This window comes from Oryx dammah, unplaced genomic scaffold (genome assembly GCF_014754425.2).
Source record: "Oryx dammah isolate SB20612 unplaced genomic scaffold, SCBI_Odam_1.1 HiC_scaffold_18, whole genome shotgun sequence".
NCBI classification, from domain to species: domain Eukaryota; kingdom Metazoa; phylum Chordata; class Mammalia; order Artiodactyla; family Bovidae; genus Oryx; species Oryx dammah.
This window is the reverse complement of record NW_024070202.1, coordinates 38,090,655-38,108,505: the sequence shown is the minus strand read 5'-3', so window position 1 is coordinate 38,108,505 and position 17,851 is coordinate 38,090,655. Positions and strand designations below refer to the sequence as shown.

Here is a 17,851-nt window from a genome sequence, read left to right as displayed (position 1 = left end):
GCAAACAAAGAATCAGAGAATAGGCTTTGTACTTGGCTATAAACTGTATCAGATATATTTACTTAACAGAAATAAGCAGGTAACATGACCATAATAATATTCATCTCACCTACTGCAAAGGATTCTTTTTTTTTTTTGAGATAGAGAGGTCAAACAAGGCATTGCCTTTTAAAGACACTCAAAGATGTAAAATGCTATATTTCACTTGGTATGACTGTTAATCTCTATATCACTATTGCTAATCTCTATATCACAATTGTTAAGCTCTGTATCACTTGAAATGAATGTTTAGAAATTGTAAAATTCAAAAAAGCTATGTGATCATTGGTCTGACTGAAAGTTTTAGCTAAAGAGAAATATCTAGCTGTTATTTTTTTAGAGTTATTAGATCATAGCTTCAGCATCCCATCTTAAAGAAATTTAATATCATTTATAAATGTCTACAGACTTGAATATACTTGAAATTTTACCTTCGCCTTACCCTACTCATTTGCATTCATTCCAATTCAATATCTGTCTTTATGGGTAAAGATGTATCTTGAGCACATTATAGGGTAAAATGCTTTTGCAGAATTTAAAACATGACAATTAAAAAAGACAGTATGATACATTCTTCACAACTTTTAAGCAAAAAACCATGCCTGCCCTTTGTATTACTACAAATTAACTTCCCTGGACCATTTTTGATGTCTTTCTAGAAAAGGAATACTTATCTGCCATTGTGAGATCATAGTAGTTGGGCTGACAAGCACCCAACTAACTGGTTCATTTCTCTTAAGAGCTACAAATTGAATAGGTAATCACAGGTGAAGCAGTGTTCTCATAAATTTTCTAGATGGCTTTTCTAGGGATCTCCACTGTGACTGCTCACATCTCACACAATACCAGAGCACAACATTTTATGTCCAGTATGCTTTCTACATCTTTCTTTCCTATATCTAACTACCATAACCACAGGGGTGGGGACATAAGCTCCTTGTGAAAAAAAAAAGTCAAGAAAATGATTCTTCATAATAAAATTTTGATGGTGTAATTTGTGTTCTTTATTGTGAGTCTGCACATATTATAATACATAACAATGTAATAAAAGTATACATATAAGGAGGAAATGCAACTATGGTTATATATAACAATTTATTGAGTATAATAAAGAAGAAATTTTAATTTTATACAATGAATTCTGAAGGCTCTATTGGCATTTTACAAAAATAAGATTTGGATTAGACATACACAACATAACAAAGGAAATTAAGAAACACTAGACAGAAGACTCAAATGCATAAATATCAAAATCCCTACCTTACAATCCCCCTTATATGCCCTTCTGGATGTGTTTATGCTTTCCTTCTTTTCTCAGTGTTACATTCTACCGACTTCTCCCTCCTGGTTTCTTTCCTCTATATTCCTCATGAAATTCAACCATCATTTACCTATGATGATGTTATGATGATTTTTCACCTAAATGACTTCCTCTCCATATTATAAGGTGGAATGGGTCTGCAAAGATGTTGTTCTACAGGTCTGTGGGTCTAAGATAAACTGTCTGGAGTGTTTAATAAGAAATCAAGTTAGGTGATCAAAGAGCATTTGGCTGAATTGTTTAGTAGGAACAATTGGTTGTGTCCTTATACCACGATCACTGAAAAAACTCAGTGTCAATTTCCATCTTACTGACTAGCATATATGTAAACTTTTTGGCAGAGGTGAGTGACCGTCTGCTCCATTACTATTAGTGTACTATCAGATCACACACCAACTAACCCCTTTGCCTCTTTAAGAAACCTGTACATTTCATCTGCTGCTACTAAAACAATAAAAAAGTTGTTCTTCACATATAGAGATCAGCATAATGAGGTGCTTTTCTCTCCATCCACCTATCCTTTCTGTGGCTATTCACTCTTGTTTATGAGATATCTGGGTTAAAGTTCTAGTGCAATTTGTATCCATGTAGGTTAACTGGCAATGGCACCCCACTCCAGTACTCTTGCCTGGAAAATCCCATGGACGGAGGAGCCTGGTAGGCTGCAGTCCATGGAGTCACTAAGAGTCGGACACGACAGAGCAACTTCACTTTCACTTTTCACTTTCATGCATTGGAGAAGGAAATGGCAACCCACTCCAGTGTTCTTGCCTGGAGAATCCCAGGGATGGGGGAGCCTGGTGGGCTGCTGTCTATGGGGTCACACAGAGTCGGACACGACTGAAGTGACTTAGCAGCAGCAGGTTAACTGGTCAATTATAGACTTAACACCACAAACTCTTGCTTTATGAGTACATTTCTTAAGGAGGGAATAATTTGATCAAAAAAGAAAGAGTATCCAGTACTAAGAGAAGAATATACAGCATAGTGTGTAAGTTTGGTCTGATTTTCTCTCATTATTCAAACACTGTAACTCCAGAAAACTGTGATGAAAGGAGTCGTGTGAAGGAGGCTTATTTTCTTTCAAATTTCCAATTCCCTAGGACTAAAAAATTGGGAGTTTTCCTTTAGTTGCTTCAAAAATGTGTGGCTATATGCTTTTTACTGAGAAGAACATTAAGCTATTTAATAACATATTAAGATTTAATAAAATTAATAGATTCAAATGATTCTAAAGTATATGCATAGATTACATATGTAATACACATATACATATGTGGTTAAATATCACTGAGTTTTCTTATTTACTCGTTATTTTCATCATTTGAATTGATAGGAGTTGGAATTATCCATTTATTACATGCAACACAAATACAATCCAGAATGACCTCTAAAATTGTTACATAAGAATAAAATTCCAGGTATAGTCCCCTTATAGTCCTCAATCTTAGATTTGAAGTCAGTGGGAAGTTAAGTGTTCATAATTTAAGCACACTTTTAAAAGAAAATTGCAATGTTATTTTTCAGTTCCCTGAGGAACATATTTTCCCTGTATTTTTCTAAGTACATTTAGCATTAGACTCTATTTCACTGAGTTTTATTTTTTTTTGTATATGTTGCACTTTTTCTCCATGTATAGAATTCTGTACTTGAGTCTTTTTAGTCTTTGTATATGAAACAACTATTCAAAATTTTAAGAAATGAAGATTCATATTTTCTTACTAACCCAAAGCAGAAAGTACAGACTACTTTTCCTTCCAATATTCCACTGCCCTTTATTGACTTGAAGACTGGTCAGAGAGAGGCAGTGAAGAATTCAGAATCCCTTGAAACTTTCCCCTGGCATCCTATCTTGAGGCCTTCTCTAGTATCAAGATATTTTTGTCCTGCCAAACTTAGTTCTGCCCTTTTCAAAGATGTTAAACTCTTAGGCTTCCATGTCGAAGGCAAATGGAAGGTTTTTTTTTTTTTAAAAAAAACCTTTTATTGGAGTTATGAACTGAATTCTTGGTTAAATATAAGACTGTACAAAGAAAGGAAGCAATATTATGCTTTTGCTTAATGTCCTCCAAGTTATTTAAGTTTAACAGGCCAAAGGAAAACAACAGATGAATAATCTTTAATCAGTTATACAATGTTTTGTCAACAGGGATTGCTAGTCTGAATATTCTGAACAGTGTAAACAAAATTAAATCCACAAATTTACTGGACTTGGAGAGAAAATTAGATAGTCCCACATACATGGGAATCCTTTTCGCTGCAGAAAACCTCATCATTTTCCATCCTATACAATTATGCTGTCTTTATATACCATGGCTATATATAACTTAAATACTAACTTCTGGGTCATTTTAACTAGAAATAAAAGTTTATGCTAAAGGATGTTTGAATTTTGTCTTTTTTTTTAAATCAAGAGAGCTGTAACTTTTCAATGTAATATATCAAATGCAGACAAGGAGTATTCTGTTTCAGCGTAACACATAATTTTTAAATGTTAAACTAAAAAAAACAAAGAATATACCTTTCAAAGTATTTATTATATTTCAGGATACATTTTAACTACATTCGACTAACACATTTTGAAAGACAGGAATGAGTGGAGCGACAAAATGAGGTGGCAATAAAGAAATGCAAACAACAAACTGTAACAATATGAATGACGCATATGACAAATGAATAAAAAAATAATGTCAACATCTAAACGAAGTAAAAAAGTATATACAAAGTGTCTGGGATTAGAGTGGGAAGTGCTAAGGGAGTTGAATAATTATAATAATGAAAAAGCAGTGTGCTAGAAGTGTCATGGGGAGGCAGCATTATGTAGAGTGTTTAGAAGCCCAGCCTTTATAAGCAGAACTGGACTACAATCTTAGCTTTGCTGCTTCTCAGCCTTGTGATCTTGAGCATAACAAATTTAGTTTCCTCCTCTTTAAAACAGATAAAATATTTAACTCATCAATAGTTATATGGACTAAGTGATAAGGCACCTAAGACAGTGCTCAGAGCATAGTGAGAGATAAATTGACTATATTATGATTTAAAATAAAAAGCAATTTAAAGGTAATCATTATAGAGTGTCTGAACAGTAGGAGAAGTGACTGACACCAGGGAGAGGTTCGGGTGGGATTTTTCCGATAGGAAAACAGCACCAGTGCACAGAGAAGAACTGAATTCAGGTTCAGAAGGAAGACGGCACAAGCCCGGGATTCACACAAAGGCATTCTTGGCTGTTTTTTAACCTCTCATTGATGGGGGAATACTAGGTTGCTTTCAAGTTAGAGTGGAGCCACTGACCAAAGGGCTGGGAAAGCCAACTTAAGTATTTAGGCAGAAGTTCTCAGTCGAGGCCAGGTATGCAAAATGTAAATACTTTTAGGAAGTAAATACGTAGGATTTTTAGTGCCTTTTAAAACCCCAAATAGAAATCATATTTTATAAATGTTTAATAAGTAGATTGACACCAGCATTCTTTGATTTCTTATGTCAGTTGGTCATATGTTCTCTGAAGAATCCTGGGAGAAAACTGGGAGTTATACTGTAAAAATTCATAGCAAGGCAGTTACCTTATTTGCTCACCTTTAAATTGAAGCTTATTGTTCAGTTGTAGTTTTTATTACCTAATTTCAAGCAAACCAATGTTCCTGTAATAGGTAAGTGGTGGACAAGCTATTCTCACAAAAAATCATGTGTTAAAGGTAATGTTAATAACGTTAGAAACACACAAGCATATTTATAAAGAAGTTGACACTCTTCATATTGTTATCAGTTTTTCATCAGCAACATGTCAAGGTAAAAGCTGTGATGATCAAGTTAAATCAGATCTGACACACAGTTAGTCAAAAATGTGCCATAATTAGGAAAACAATTTGATATCTATATGCATATGCTATTGCTATTAACAAATCTTGCTTCAACACATCATATGCTGGCTAATTTCAGCAAATGATCCTATAACACTATCACAGATTTCTAATATTTTAGGCAAATAAACATTCCAGTACTTAACAAATATTCAACAAGTTGAAATAAACATGTAAAATCTTCTTTTGAGCTGCTGTCTTATTGAACAGGAAAAGACAAGAAAATCATGTAACACTTGGGGAAACTTGATTTTTCTGCCATGGAAATATGGCTGAAGTAATACATAGAAAATAATATGGTGACAAATCAAATTGCATTTCTTTGTTAGCCAGTATCACTGCAAAGAAGAAAGAAATAACTGTGGAAGGTTTGGGGAAAATTATTAGGATAAAGTAAATAGCAAAAGGTTTGGCAATAAAGTCAAAGTGCAGATGTTTCTGACATGCTCAGTTTATAATACTCATTATTTCTGTTTCAATAGTAAAATATTACTACTGTGAGCTTCTAAGTGGTTCAATACTCAGTGATTTGTTTTGAAAGGTGTATCTATATTAATGAAAAAAAAACTGTATGTTAAATTCTGAGGAGTGGTTCTTTTGACTGGAATGTTATTATTTTTAATTTATTTATTTTAATTGGAGGATAATTACTTTACAATGTTGTGTTAGTTTCTGCCATATGTCAACATGAGTCAGCCCTAGCTAAACATATGTCCTCTCCATCCTGAACTCCCCTCTCACTTCCCACTCCACCCCAGCCCGCTAGGTTGTCACAGAGAACTAGGTTCAGCTCCTTGTGTCACAGAGCAAATTTCCACTGGTTATCTGTTTTACATATAGTAATGTGTCTGTTTCAATGCTACTCTGGAATTATTTTTAAAGTTCAAGATAGGGGACACATGTACACCCATGGCTGATTCATGTGAATGTATGGCAAAAACCACTACAATACTGTAAAGTAATTAGCCTCCAATTAAAATAAATTAATTAATTTACAAAAAAAAGGATAAGGTTACAGAGATAGCAGTGCATGCAAAACTCATTTACTGCACCTTTTACAAGTAAGCCAGTAGTGCAGAGTACCTCAGGATTTTACAGATGTGGTACATATTGTAATGAGACCTTTATATTTTGAATAATATCTTTAATATTTTGTATTGAGATAAAGAATAACTAAGAATTTATTTTATCCATAGAGGTTTGCTGATTATCTCATGAGAAATTAATTTAAAAAGTTGTAGATTGTGAAGATTTAATTTTTTTTTTTTTTGACAAAAGTAAAACCCCAAAGTGGTTGAATGTTTTGGTGCTGACAAATGGTGATTAGTAATATGCTACATATTATATATTTAGGAAGAAAGTAAACTCTGATTATCAGTATGATAACTAGAAAGTATATGGGAAAAAAAAATAAATACAAGCTATCTCTTCAAGAGAATCATGATGTGTACACAATCCTTTGAAGATAGATAACTGGAAAGCATCATGTGATTATGCTAGATAAAATGCCATATCATTTAAAAAAGTTGTCATGTTTGCCTTTTCAAACAAACTTTAGACAGAATATTTTAATCTGTTTATAAACTTTGTAGATAAAGATTTCCAGTGGGTTTCCAACCCATTTGCTAAAAAAAAAAAAAAAAAAATTTTAGAACACCACATTTTGTGATAACAGGAATAAATAACTGGTATCAAGTTAGATTAACATTTATTTATGGAAATTCCACAACTTAAAAAAAATAGTTTTCAATTCCAAACCTAGAAAACAGGTAGCAAAATTTGGAAAGTACTATCTTTAATACATTTCTTTTATTTCTGATATATTCTGTGGATTTTTTATTTTAGAGAGTCATCAACACTAAATGTCAAAATATCAAAATAAACAACTTAGAAGCTGAATTTCAAAGAACGCTTATTAAAACATCTTACAAGATTTTCAAACATCAAAACACAGTCAACACTCTCTAAAATATTAGTAATTATACTTCACTATGATCAAGTGTACCTGTATTTAAAAAACATAATAAAAATGGTGATTTAGCTTAATTTTTATATTTTTGTGAATATCCATGTTGAAAATATAGTGCACAGGTTTAATTTAGAAATAAGTATACACATACTGAGGTTGTTAAAGAAGAGTAGAGATGATTAAAAGTGATGAATTTCTAAAATAAAAAGTAGCATCAACAAAATATTTGGATACTTCTTGTTTAAATTAAAACCAAATAGACAATCATTAGAAATATCTGAGTGACAGAGTTATACTGTCGGAACTCTGGAGAACAATTACTTGATAATTATATACTAGAGAAAGGAGAAATAGAAGCCTATTGACTAGTAATTATATTCCTCAAGTCACTGATATAAGATTATGAAGGCCATAAGTAGGATATTGTCCTTAGGAATAGGAGCTAAGAGACAGAAGCGTGATGTGGAGAGCCCCGTGTGTAAGAAGAACCCTCAGACTACCCTGAAGATTAGAGACTGGGAGACTAAAGACATGATGAATGATGAAGCCATTATCAGGAACTGCTTCTACAGAGAGCTGGATATGATTTGAACACACTGAGTCCCACTTTACAATGAGTTTCTGAAGTGAAATGATCTACTTGATACTTGAAAATGCAGGTCCAACACTCAAGAGAGATAGACGGTACACAAGATTTAGGAAATAGGAAATATATGTTCATGTGGCTCCCCTGAGAGGAAAGAAGACAGAATTCAAAGAAAATCCTCATCACATAGAGATGGGAAAAGAGAAAGTCAGCGAGATAGTCAAAGTAGAACTCATAAAGCGTGATCAGAAAGAGAAAAAAGAGAACAAAAAGGGAAGAGTCATGAGAGCCAAGGACAGCTTCACAAAAAAAGAAATAGTAAAAAGAATCTATTTCTGCAAAGTAGTTAGCTAGGAGAAACAGTGGGTGGGGGTGGGGGGAGTTAGATCTAGCCATTAGAATGAGAATACACAGGCCTCTGTTTTCTCTAGCTCTGATAAACTTATGAATTAATAACAAAGGAAGACCAGGATTTATTTTATGAGTGATGTACCATATGCCAGAGATGAATTAGTAACCATGTGTTACAACTATAAACAAAACAACAACTAAACTGGGTTAGGATGGACTATTAACCATTAAAGAAAATGAAAAAGAAGAATATATAAAGAATAATATATATTCCAGATTATGCTTGGATTACAAATAAACCTTCAATATTAAACAAACTGAATAAAACTCTGAACAAAATACATTATGTTGCATACACACTAAAATAACTGTAAAAGATGTTTCTTCTGAATTTTGGCTGTGCTTTTTTTAAAAATCACAATTATTTAATAATTTTATGGTTGAACACATCTTAAAAGATTTTCAAGTGAGAAGAAATTTGTTGAGTCTTGCTTAACCAAGTGGCTAAGTAAACAAAAATTTCAAGACAAACATTATTTCATGTGAAAGGGGGATACTGATTTCATGTTAGTATTTTTTTTCTGAATGCTACTGACTATTTTTGAAAATGCTACTAATTGAAAGCTTTTACCTACAAAATTACCATTAAGCATTTGGTGTACGTTTAGGCAGACATGAGTAAATTGCAGGTGTAAAACTGCAAAATGAGGTAAGAAACATAACTTACTGTTTTTTCCTTTCCAGATTCCGTCTGATCAGGCTTTGCCATGCATGGTGCCTGTGGCTGTACTTTTATTTTTTGAGTCATCCCATCATCTTCTTTATGCAAACGCAGAGGCGTGCTGGCTGGTAAATCTTCCGTCTCCATCCGTGGTTGTTTCTTTTCTTCCACTGCTTCCGGAGGCACTCTGCCTTCAGATTTTACTTCAGCAATTTGTACTTGAGTTTTAAGTAAGTCACGTTTCTGTTCTTCCTCTAGAACTGATGCTTTTGTTGCTGGGGCTAACTTTTTGTCTTCAAGAGCCGGCTTTTTGTCTTTAAGGGTTGGTTTTTTTTCTTCAAGAGGTGGCTTTTCTTCTTCAGGGAGTGGCTTTTTGTCTTCAGAAGGTGGCTTTTTGTCTTCAGAAGGTGGCTTTTTGTCTTCAGGGGGTGACTTTTTTTCTTGAGGGGCTGAAGTTTTGTCTTTACTCTCCTCTCGGATTTGATCTATGGTTTCCTTAGGGGGACTTTTTTCACCTGAAGGCGTTTCTTTTACCTTTTCTGAAATGGTTTTTTCTGCTTCTGGTTTTTCTTCTTGTTCCTTCTTTTTCACTTTTACTGGGGCAGGCATTGCTGTTTCCTGAAATGGTTGTTCCATAGGGACAGGCATAGGAGAGGCTTTTGGTCCTGCCTGTGTAGGTGGCATTTTGCCCATGTCTCCCAGCTGTCCTGATATTGCTCTCTGGGTTTGGCAATTTAAACAAAGCCATTCCTGAATCTGTAAATAAAATAAAATAAAAGATTAACTATATTTTAATACATCTGTTTTGGTACATTTACCAAGATGAGCACTTGACAATTTCTGGCTGCTTTTTTATATATGGAGAAGGTAGGTCATTGTTTTCTGGATCAATAGAACTGACTTTTAAAAGAACATTGCAAAAAGACTGCCTGAAATCTAAAGAATAGGGGGAATCCTTAGGGATTAGCATCTAATTGGCCTCATCATAAACAGAAAATAAAAAGTGTATCAAAGATGTTTAGTTGCTAAGTCCTATCTGACTCTCTTGCAAGCCCATGGACCGTAGCCTTCTAGGCTCCATGGGATTTCCTAGGCAAGAATACTGGAGTGGAGTGCCATTTCCTTCTCCAGGGGATCTTCCCGACCCAGGGATCAAATACCCCAGGGATTGAACCCAGGTCTCTTGCATTGCAGGTGGATTCTTTACCACTGAGGCACTAGGGAAGCCCGCATCAAAGACAGACTAGGGAAATATTGTTTTTTCGGTTAAAATAAAAATCTGCATTTGTTCTAAATACAAATATTTTTAAGCCTCATACCTTCAAAATTAGTGTTCCTATCATAAATTTTTTCAAAAACTATTAAATTACAGTAGTTTTCTTTTCATAGCCAATTAATAGTAAGTTTTAAAAGACTTAGGCTAAAAAAATAAATAAAAAATAAAAAAAATACAAAATAAAAGACTTAGGCTATAATCTCCTATCTTTGGTTTTGGATCAAATGTAATTCTATCTACCAGAGCAGAAGATGACAAGGCACATGTAGAAGTTTCAAAAATCACTTGTATATAATTCTCCATCTGATTTAAGATTAAAAAATGTTATTTTTTAATAATAATCACATTTTTTATGCAACTGTGTCAAGAAGCATTCACAAATTAAAACAGTTTGATATCTTTTCCCCCAGTTTTCTCAATTGCTGACTAACATAGTTCTTTAGACTACTTCTGTTCCTAAGTGGAATCCATGGGCCACCTGAGCCAAATCTCCTGAAGTAGTCCTCACTCATATAAATTTTAGTAACTTTACCAATATACTTTTAGCAGAAACATGGGATAGGAGAAGGAGAATCTGCCTTTTAAATAACCTGTTGGTGAATTCTTTTGCAAACTAAAGACTGAGAAGTATCCTCTCATAACACACATAAATGATCATATGGGAGAGAGATTGCTAGACCGATAATGTTGCAGAATTTCCTCCTTATTGATGTATGGTGTGCTTTTTCTTACATTATATGTATTAAAATGTAAGAAATTAAGGTTATACCTGTAGCTTCTAACTGTTACCATTTAATGAATGCCTATCCTTTAAAGTACACAGGTGGAGAGTCATGCAAACAATATTGTGATTGTATGTTGTACTGTTTTCTGAGAGGTAATTTCAAATTGCTCTTCCTATTGGATCATTCTTTCCAGTAGCATAACTTCAATTATTTAGAGACAAAAATCACTTATTGTCCTAGAATATTATTAGACAACTAAGATTCATTTCTTCAGTTTTCAATTTCTTTAAAGAAACAAAAATGTTGCTTAATAATAATGGCTGTTTTGCAACTTGTAAGTTGTTATAATTCTTACTTGATTATCTCAAACAGTAAGGACCTGAGTCAGCTATTTAATTTCAGATAAAATGCTGTCTATAAGACATTAGTATGTATTATGAGTCACTTTACTTTGTGTGTTATGATCATCCAGTACCAATTTCTTTCTTAATTTCAACTCTAAGCAGCAATAAAGTGACTTGTGGCTTCTCTATATAGTAACTTTATACAAAGTCTCAAGAAAGAAACTGATTTGATCCTTATGTCTAATTCTAAAAGTTCCAGCTGTTGTGTTGAAGAGTCCCCTAGAGGAGGTACTTCCATAATGTCAGCAGAAAATCAATCTTAATCAGTGTTGTGGTTTTAAAAACCGCTCTTTGGTGGGGTCATATCTTACAATATTTTCATTCAGAAACTGACATTTTAAAAAACAGAAATAGACACAAATATCTGTACCATTGTGTACCATGACAAACCATTGTCATATGGATTCTAAATGCCAAATGCAGGTGTGTGCTATGTATTCCTGTCAGGGCAGGTCCAAATGTAAATAAGTTAGGAAGTTTTTAATATTCTAGAAATAAATGTTTGGAAATTCTTATCAATTATCAAAGCATGAATACTTTATCTGAGTTTTAGGGACAAATTATTCTTACAAAGTTGTCATCTCTTGCTAGTTATATTAACAGCATGTGATACCAAAATGGTACACAGCTCTCATTAAAAGGAAAATCTGTTGAGAAAATAGAGTGATTATTTCAAGGTAGTATACTCATTGTTTTCACACATTTGAAAATTTAGGTAAGAGGATAAAGGGTTTCATTAATTTAATCTACTATGTCACATAAAACACTTCATTTTCCTATTTAAAATGTTTGATATACCTATAAGCAGTGATAACCTACCCCTACTAAAATCACAGGCAAAGAGAAATAGCACTAGTCTAAGAGAAAAATGACCTATGTTGAGAGCCTCATTCGCTGGTTCAAATCTCTGTTTTGCTCAAATTTCCATCCCGATTCAGTTAAACCTAGTATCTTTTTTGTTTTTTGGCCTGTTCATGCAGCTTGTGAGGTCTTGTTCCCTGGCCAAGGCTTGAACTGGGGCCTTCTGCAGTAAAAGCATGGAATGCTAGCCACTGGACTGTAAGGGAATTCCCTAAACCCAGTATCTTTAATTGTTACTGTCTGTAATTAATTTTAACATGATGTTGCCACATTTGGTCTCTTGGTTACATGACTGATTTGCATTTTGAAGAATATCATAAGGCCAAGCTCATTTTTCTTTTAACTTACACTTTGTCACCAAAATTAATTTGGAAACTGATGCTAGCATTATGTCAAATAATTATGACAAGAGCATTCACTTACGTATCTATTCTGTAGATATTCAGTCTATTTTTATCTATGGAGTACATATATCCTGGGGAAATTGTATGTGCAAGGCTTATTCAATCATGAACTCACACTAAAGTAGAAGAAAGAAGCTATGGGTTAAATGTAAGTATAATATGCAGGGGAAAAAACTAAGGAAGATGGAAAAGATACTATGGTTTAAAAGGATTATCTGATGAATTCATTTACAACATAAGGAATTTGATAAATTATAAATCACATAGAGTAATTTTTCACCAATTAGAAATATTGAACGGGTGGTCTCACATGTGTGTCTCTTCTTTCTGCAGCCCTAGAACTCAGATTGTTGTTTAGTTGCCAAATTGTGTCACTCTTTGCGACCCCATGGACTATAGTCCACCAGGCTTCTATATCCATGGGATTTCCCAGGCACGAAGACTGGTGTGAGTTGCGATTTCCTTTTCCAGGGGATCTTCCTAGCCTGGGGATTGAACCTATCTCTCCTGCACTGCAGGCAGATTCTTTACCTCTGAGCCACCAAGGAAGCCCTTAGAACCCAAATCAGAATACCAACAAATTCAGCAAGCAGAGGAAGTTATAATTCAACAAAGGATTGAACAGAAAAAAAACACTATTAGTTGCATCAAAATTACATATTTCTTTAAACATGTAAATTTAAATTTTGTTTATTAAAAGAAAAGATAGGAAAAGGCAGAGATTAGGGTAAAATCCGAACTAGAAATGAGAAAAGCAAAAGCGATCAAATTCTGACAAAGAAGAAAATGAGTAAAAACTTATTTTCACAAGAAAATTCATTTACAACAATACAGGTCATCATTATTCAATCATCATTAAATATAAACACAATTACTAGAAGAATTTTCTTTACAAAAAAAAATTGGAAAAATACTCTACAACCACATAAGAAAATGTAAAAATCTGTTTTTCACAATTATTTCTTTTTTGCTTTTTTATCATAAATAATCCCAAAGACTTTTTTTTAAATCACTGTATTCAGAACCTAATTAAGAAGTATTAATTTTCTGGGTTCAAAAATACATACCTACAATCTTTAGTTTCTCAATAGCCACACATTATTAGACACAACATTATTTAATACTCATAATGTTTCTAGTTCAGTAGCAATCTGAAGAGTTAAGCAAGATTTCTAAAATTATATTCAAATTCATAATATATCACTGTCACATATGACTTAATAGCTGAAAAGATTTTGCCAGACATAGAATCAACTTTTTCTATAATAGTTACAATGGTGACACACATGAATAATCATATTTTGCCTAAAGGTTAATATAGATGCTATGGTTTTATCTCTGAGCTATTTCCTTAGAAAGACAGTGAGACAATCAGAAAATGTGTATTATAAATAATATGATGTATTATAGATTATATATGTGCATAAATTGAAGGCATTTCTATTATATTACTGAGTCTATTACATAGAAAAATAGAACAAATAGATCCTATGGAGGCTTTTTAAAAACATACTAGTCATTATTACGGATGCTCTCAGACCATTTCCATTTGGATTCCTGTGTTTTAAAAATATGTTTCATTTTTAGTATACTTTATGTATCTTCTAATGGCATAAATATAATGAAAGTTTATATTTCATCTATATTATAATTAAGTGTATTAAATTCAGAAGGATGTATTTATATATGTCATTTATATATATTTATGCTATGAAAACAATCACATTTTTTTAGTGCCTTAATGTTAATATCCAGGATATCAAAATTCACATCCAAATAGGAACAATTCTGATAAAATATATGAAAAATAACTTCATTTTTATCACAATGTATTAAAATATATCCATTTGCCAACTAGTACACATTAATAAAATACATTATTTTAACATAAAATCATCAGGGCTTCAAAACAACACTCTAAAAAACCATTTAATCTTAAGAGGAGAGTAGGAAATGAAGGCAGTTTTACCCAAAAAAGGGATTCTGCTGTGCTACTCAGCATTTTTCTATCAATAAGCAATTTGCTTTATATAACATTTCAGCTGTAACTATAGCAACAATACCATTAAGGAAAATCTCAGAACTTCAGGCTTGCCTATTTATTTTTCTAAGTATTTTTTCTGAAGCATGATAATAAGACCTGCAGCAGGTTGAACGTCTGATGTTAGACTTTAAATGGTAGAGAAGTGATGGTCCCAAAATCTACATAAGCAATCATATTTGTGTCAGAGAAATATTATCTTAGTATGAATTTTTCATTAAAGAATCAACTAGATTGATTCAGAAACTCATAAACTTTTTGTCAATAGAAGTATTTAAGTAGATCCTGAGTGACCCCACTTAAAATTCTGTAAAGGAAAACCAAGTAATCAAGGGGATTGCTACTATAATGCCATTGAGTTTCCTGGCTACCATGAAGCTTCTGAGTCCACAACAAAAAATTTACACATATTTTTGCTGGTCTGCTTATCTGTTTGTCATCCAGAACGTTGTTTTTTTAAAAGCTGAGAAGTAATTATACTGATAATTTGTTTAGAAGTCACTATTTTACTTACTGACAAATCCACAAATTGGCGAACAACATCACCTGCAACTTGTCACTTTTTTCTATGTCCCCTATAGTCTTGGCATTAGGGTGTTTTATTTATCCAAGGCCCACACACTCTTCAACTTGACATTCTAAAAATCAGATTTTTTGCTTATTAAATCTCTAATTTAGTTACTTTTGTTACTTTTAAAAGGGAAAATGATTGATGGATGATTCATGGTGGATTCACTTTTTCCCCTTCAGCTTACACAATAAACTGTTCAGACTACAAAGTCAGGATATTAAAAACTTGTAATGATTATAAGACCACATTTGCAAGTGTGTGCAAAATATGTTTGTGATATTTCTATTACTTTGTCCCTCAAAAAAATGAATGGGATTACTTTTGTTCCTTTTATAATCACTGAAATAAGAGTAACTCATAGCCTATATATATAACTGACTGGCTGAGGCTCTTCCTCATTTACTTCATATGTAGATATAAGAACTTTCTCAGAATGTATTAGAAAATTAATATTGACATGAAAACTAAGAAAAAAACCAAGTAGGTGATTTAAATATCAATTTTCAATGGAATTACTGATATGTAGGGTAGAAAATCAATAATGAAACCTAGTAGAAAATCTGTACTATTAGAAACCTATATAGGTGTTATCATTCTTAGGTCTAAATTGATCAGTGGTCATGTTCTTATCCATCTCTTCCTTTATGTTTACATCTGTAAGACCTGCCTCCGAATCCCATATCTAAATGCATGAAGTCTATTTTACTCTTTTGCTATAAATTTCTATACAATGTATATTTTTGTATAATGTAAAACTATATTAACAAACATTTGCATAAATAGCAAGATCCCAACTAAAATCATGTATACTATACTAGGGTTTAAAATTATAAAATAAAATTATTGGGATTATAATTGCACACTTTGATTGACATTTTTCTGTGTCTATTTTTCTTTGAATAAAGCAGGATCATTTTTCTAGTCACCTTTTCACTACAATTAATAAGTATTTTCCTAAACTAAGAAAGTAATCTCTGAGTGTTCCATGTTTTAAATACCATTACATAAATAATATATAAATACACATGCACTAATTAAAATCTTCTGAATAATTACAGTAACAATTTTGACAGAACTTGAGGGAAATCAGGGGCTTAGTGTCCTTTCAGAAATTCCTTTCAGAAATATATGAAAATAAATATGTATTTTCTACTAAATATAAAAGAACTAAACAGGGTTAATTTCCTTACAACATCTTCCTTCCTTTCTTCTTTTTCTTTTCTATCCTTTTCTACCTCCCTCTCTTTTTTTTTCTACCTCTCTTTTTTTTTTCTAACTGGAGAGAGAGAGACAGAGAGAGAGAGAAAAAGAGAGAGAGAGAATGACCTCACTAAAACTGTTTTTGACTAAGTAAGTTACCTGATTTGGGTTCAATCAGAAACATTAGTATACCTGATCACCTTCCAGTGTGATCAAGTATCCTGTTAAAAGTGTATAAAAGACAACTCTAAGGACACAGCTGATTTCTCACTGGTAACCAATAATAAACTGAAGTCAAGAGTAATCATACATATTTATGTTGACTTTAGCTAATTCAGCTCTAGAAAAAATGGAAGTCTCAAAGGTAAGACTTGCCTGCAGATTCACGGTATTTCTATTTGTGATTAATTGTTCTAGTATACTACATTTTAGGTTGATATTTCTATGTTTAACATAGAAAATAAGCAATAGTTTAAATATTTATCATTTATATGGATACCAAATTTAGGTTTTTAATCAGTTCTTTATCCCTCTGCTTTTATAGAGTTTATTATTTATTACAAGAGGTGTTTATTTACTTTGTATGTGTGAATAATTACATCAAAGAAAAAAATCCTTTTTAGTCTAACTTAGTCACTAGTCAGCCCTTCAGGAAATGTGTGACTGAATTTCAAAATAAGATTTATTTTGAAGATTTTTAATACACCTCAATACAGTCATTTTATGTATGTTAAAATTACAAAGTTACACACATTTGGAAGACAGGTTTTTTAAAGCATACGATAGCTGAATAAAGTGGGAAGCCTGGTGGGCTGCGGTCTATGGGGTCATGGGGAGCCATCATAACGGTGACTTAGCACAGCTGAATAAAACTTTATCAAACATTTTACAGGATAAATAAAAAAAATCAATCCCAATTTTAAACATAAGCATCCTTGTGAATATAATATTCAGACAGAATAATCTCACAGGCTAGGGAGCCTGATATGTACAGGACTAGGACTTGACCACTGGATAACAGAGAATAAATACAGGTGATGGGTGTTAAACCCTCATATCAATAAAATGCAGTAGAACAGGGTGCAGTAATGGAAGTTCTTTGTGCAGGGAAGAATCAATGTGTTGATTCTGCAAGACGTAAACTTTTCTAAGCTGAACTGTGTTTCCCAGGATTCTCTTCCCTTAAGTACATTATAATATAAAGTCAAATATAACTCCTCATTCAGTCAAGTAATGTAATTAAGGTAAGATGATAAAATGAGGATTAGGAAGGTAGCAACCTAAATGGAGTAGAATTTACGGTGGCCTATGACAGGCCAGATAGATATGGAAAACAGGAAAATGGACCAAATCTTTAAGGACAGTAGAAACACAATTCACACCTGGATGATAATTATCTGTTACAGTGTATGCTGAAATTAGTAGGCATAAATAAAAACATCAAAATCAAGCAAACTTTTAAGAAGGACTTGGTTCCTCAATATGGCAGTGACCAGAAGCATCTGTTTTAAAGCAAGTCATT

At 32.8% G+C, this 17,851-nt stretch overlaps 1 protein-coding gene across 1 annotated transcript in view; it reads right to left on the bottom strand.

Moving 5' to 3' along the window:
• The window catches only part of PCLO (piccolo presynaptic cytomatrix protein), a 381,893-nt gene that overhangs the window by 183,131 nt on the left and 180,911 nt on the right, over positions 1–17,851 (bottom strand). Inside the window, 1 exon segment of the mRNA XM_040260713.1 lies at positions 8,854–9,603. Within this exon segment, the coding sequence (XP_040116647.1) occupies positions 8,854–9,603 (750 nt within the window).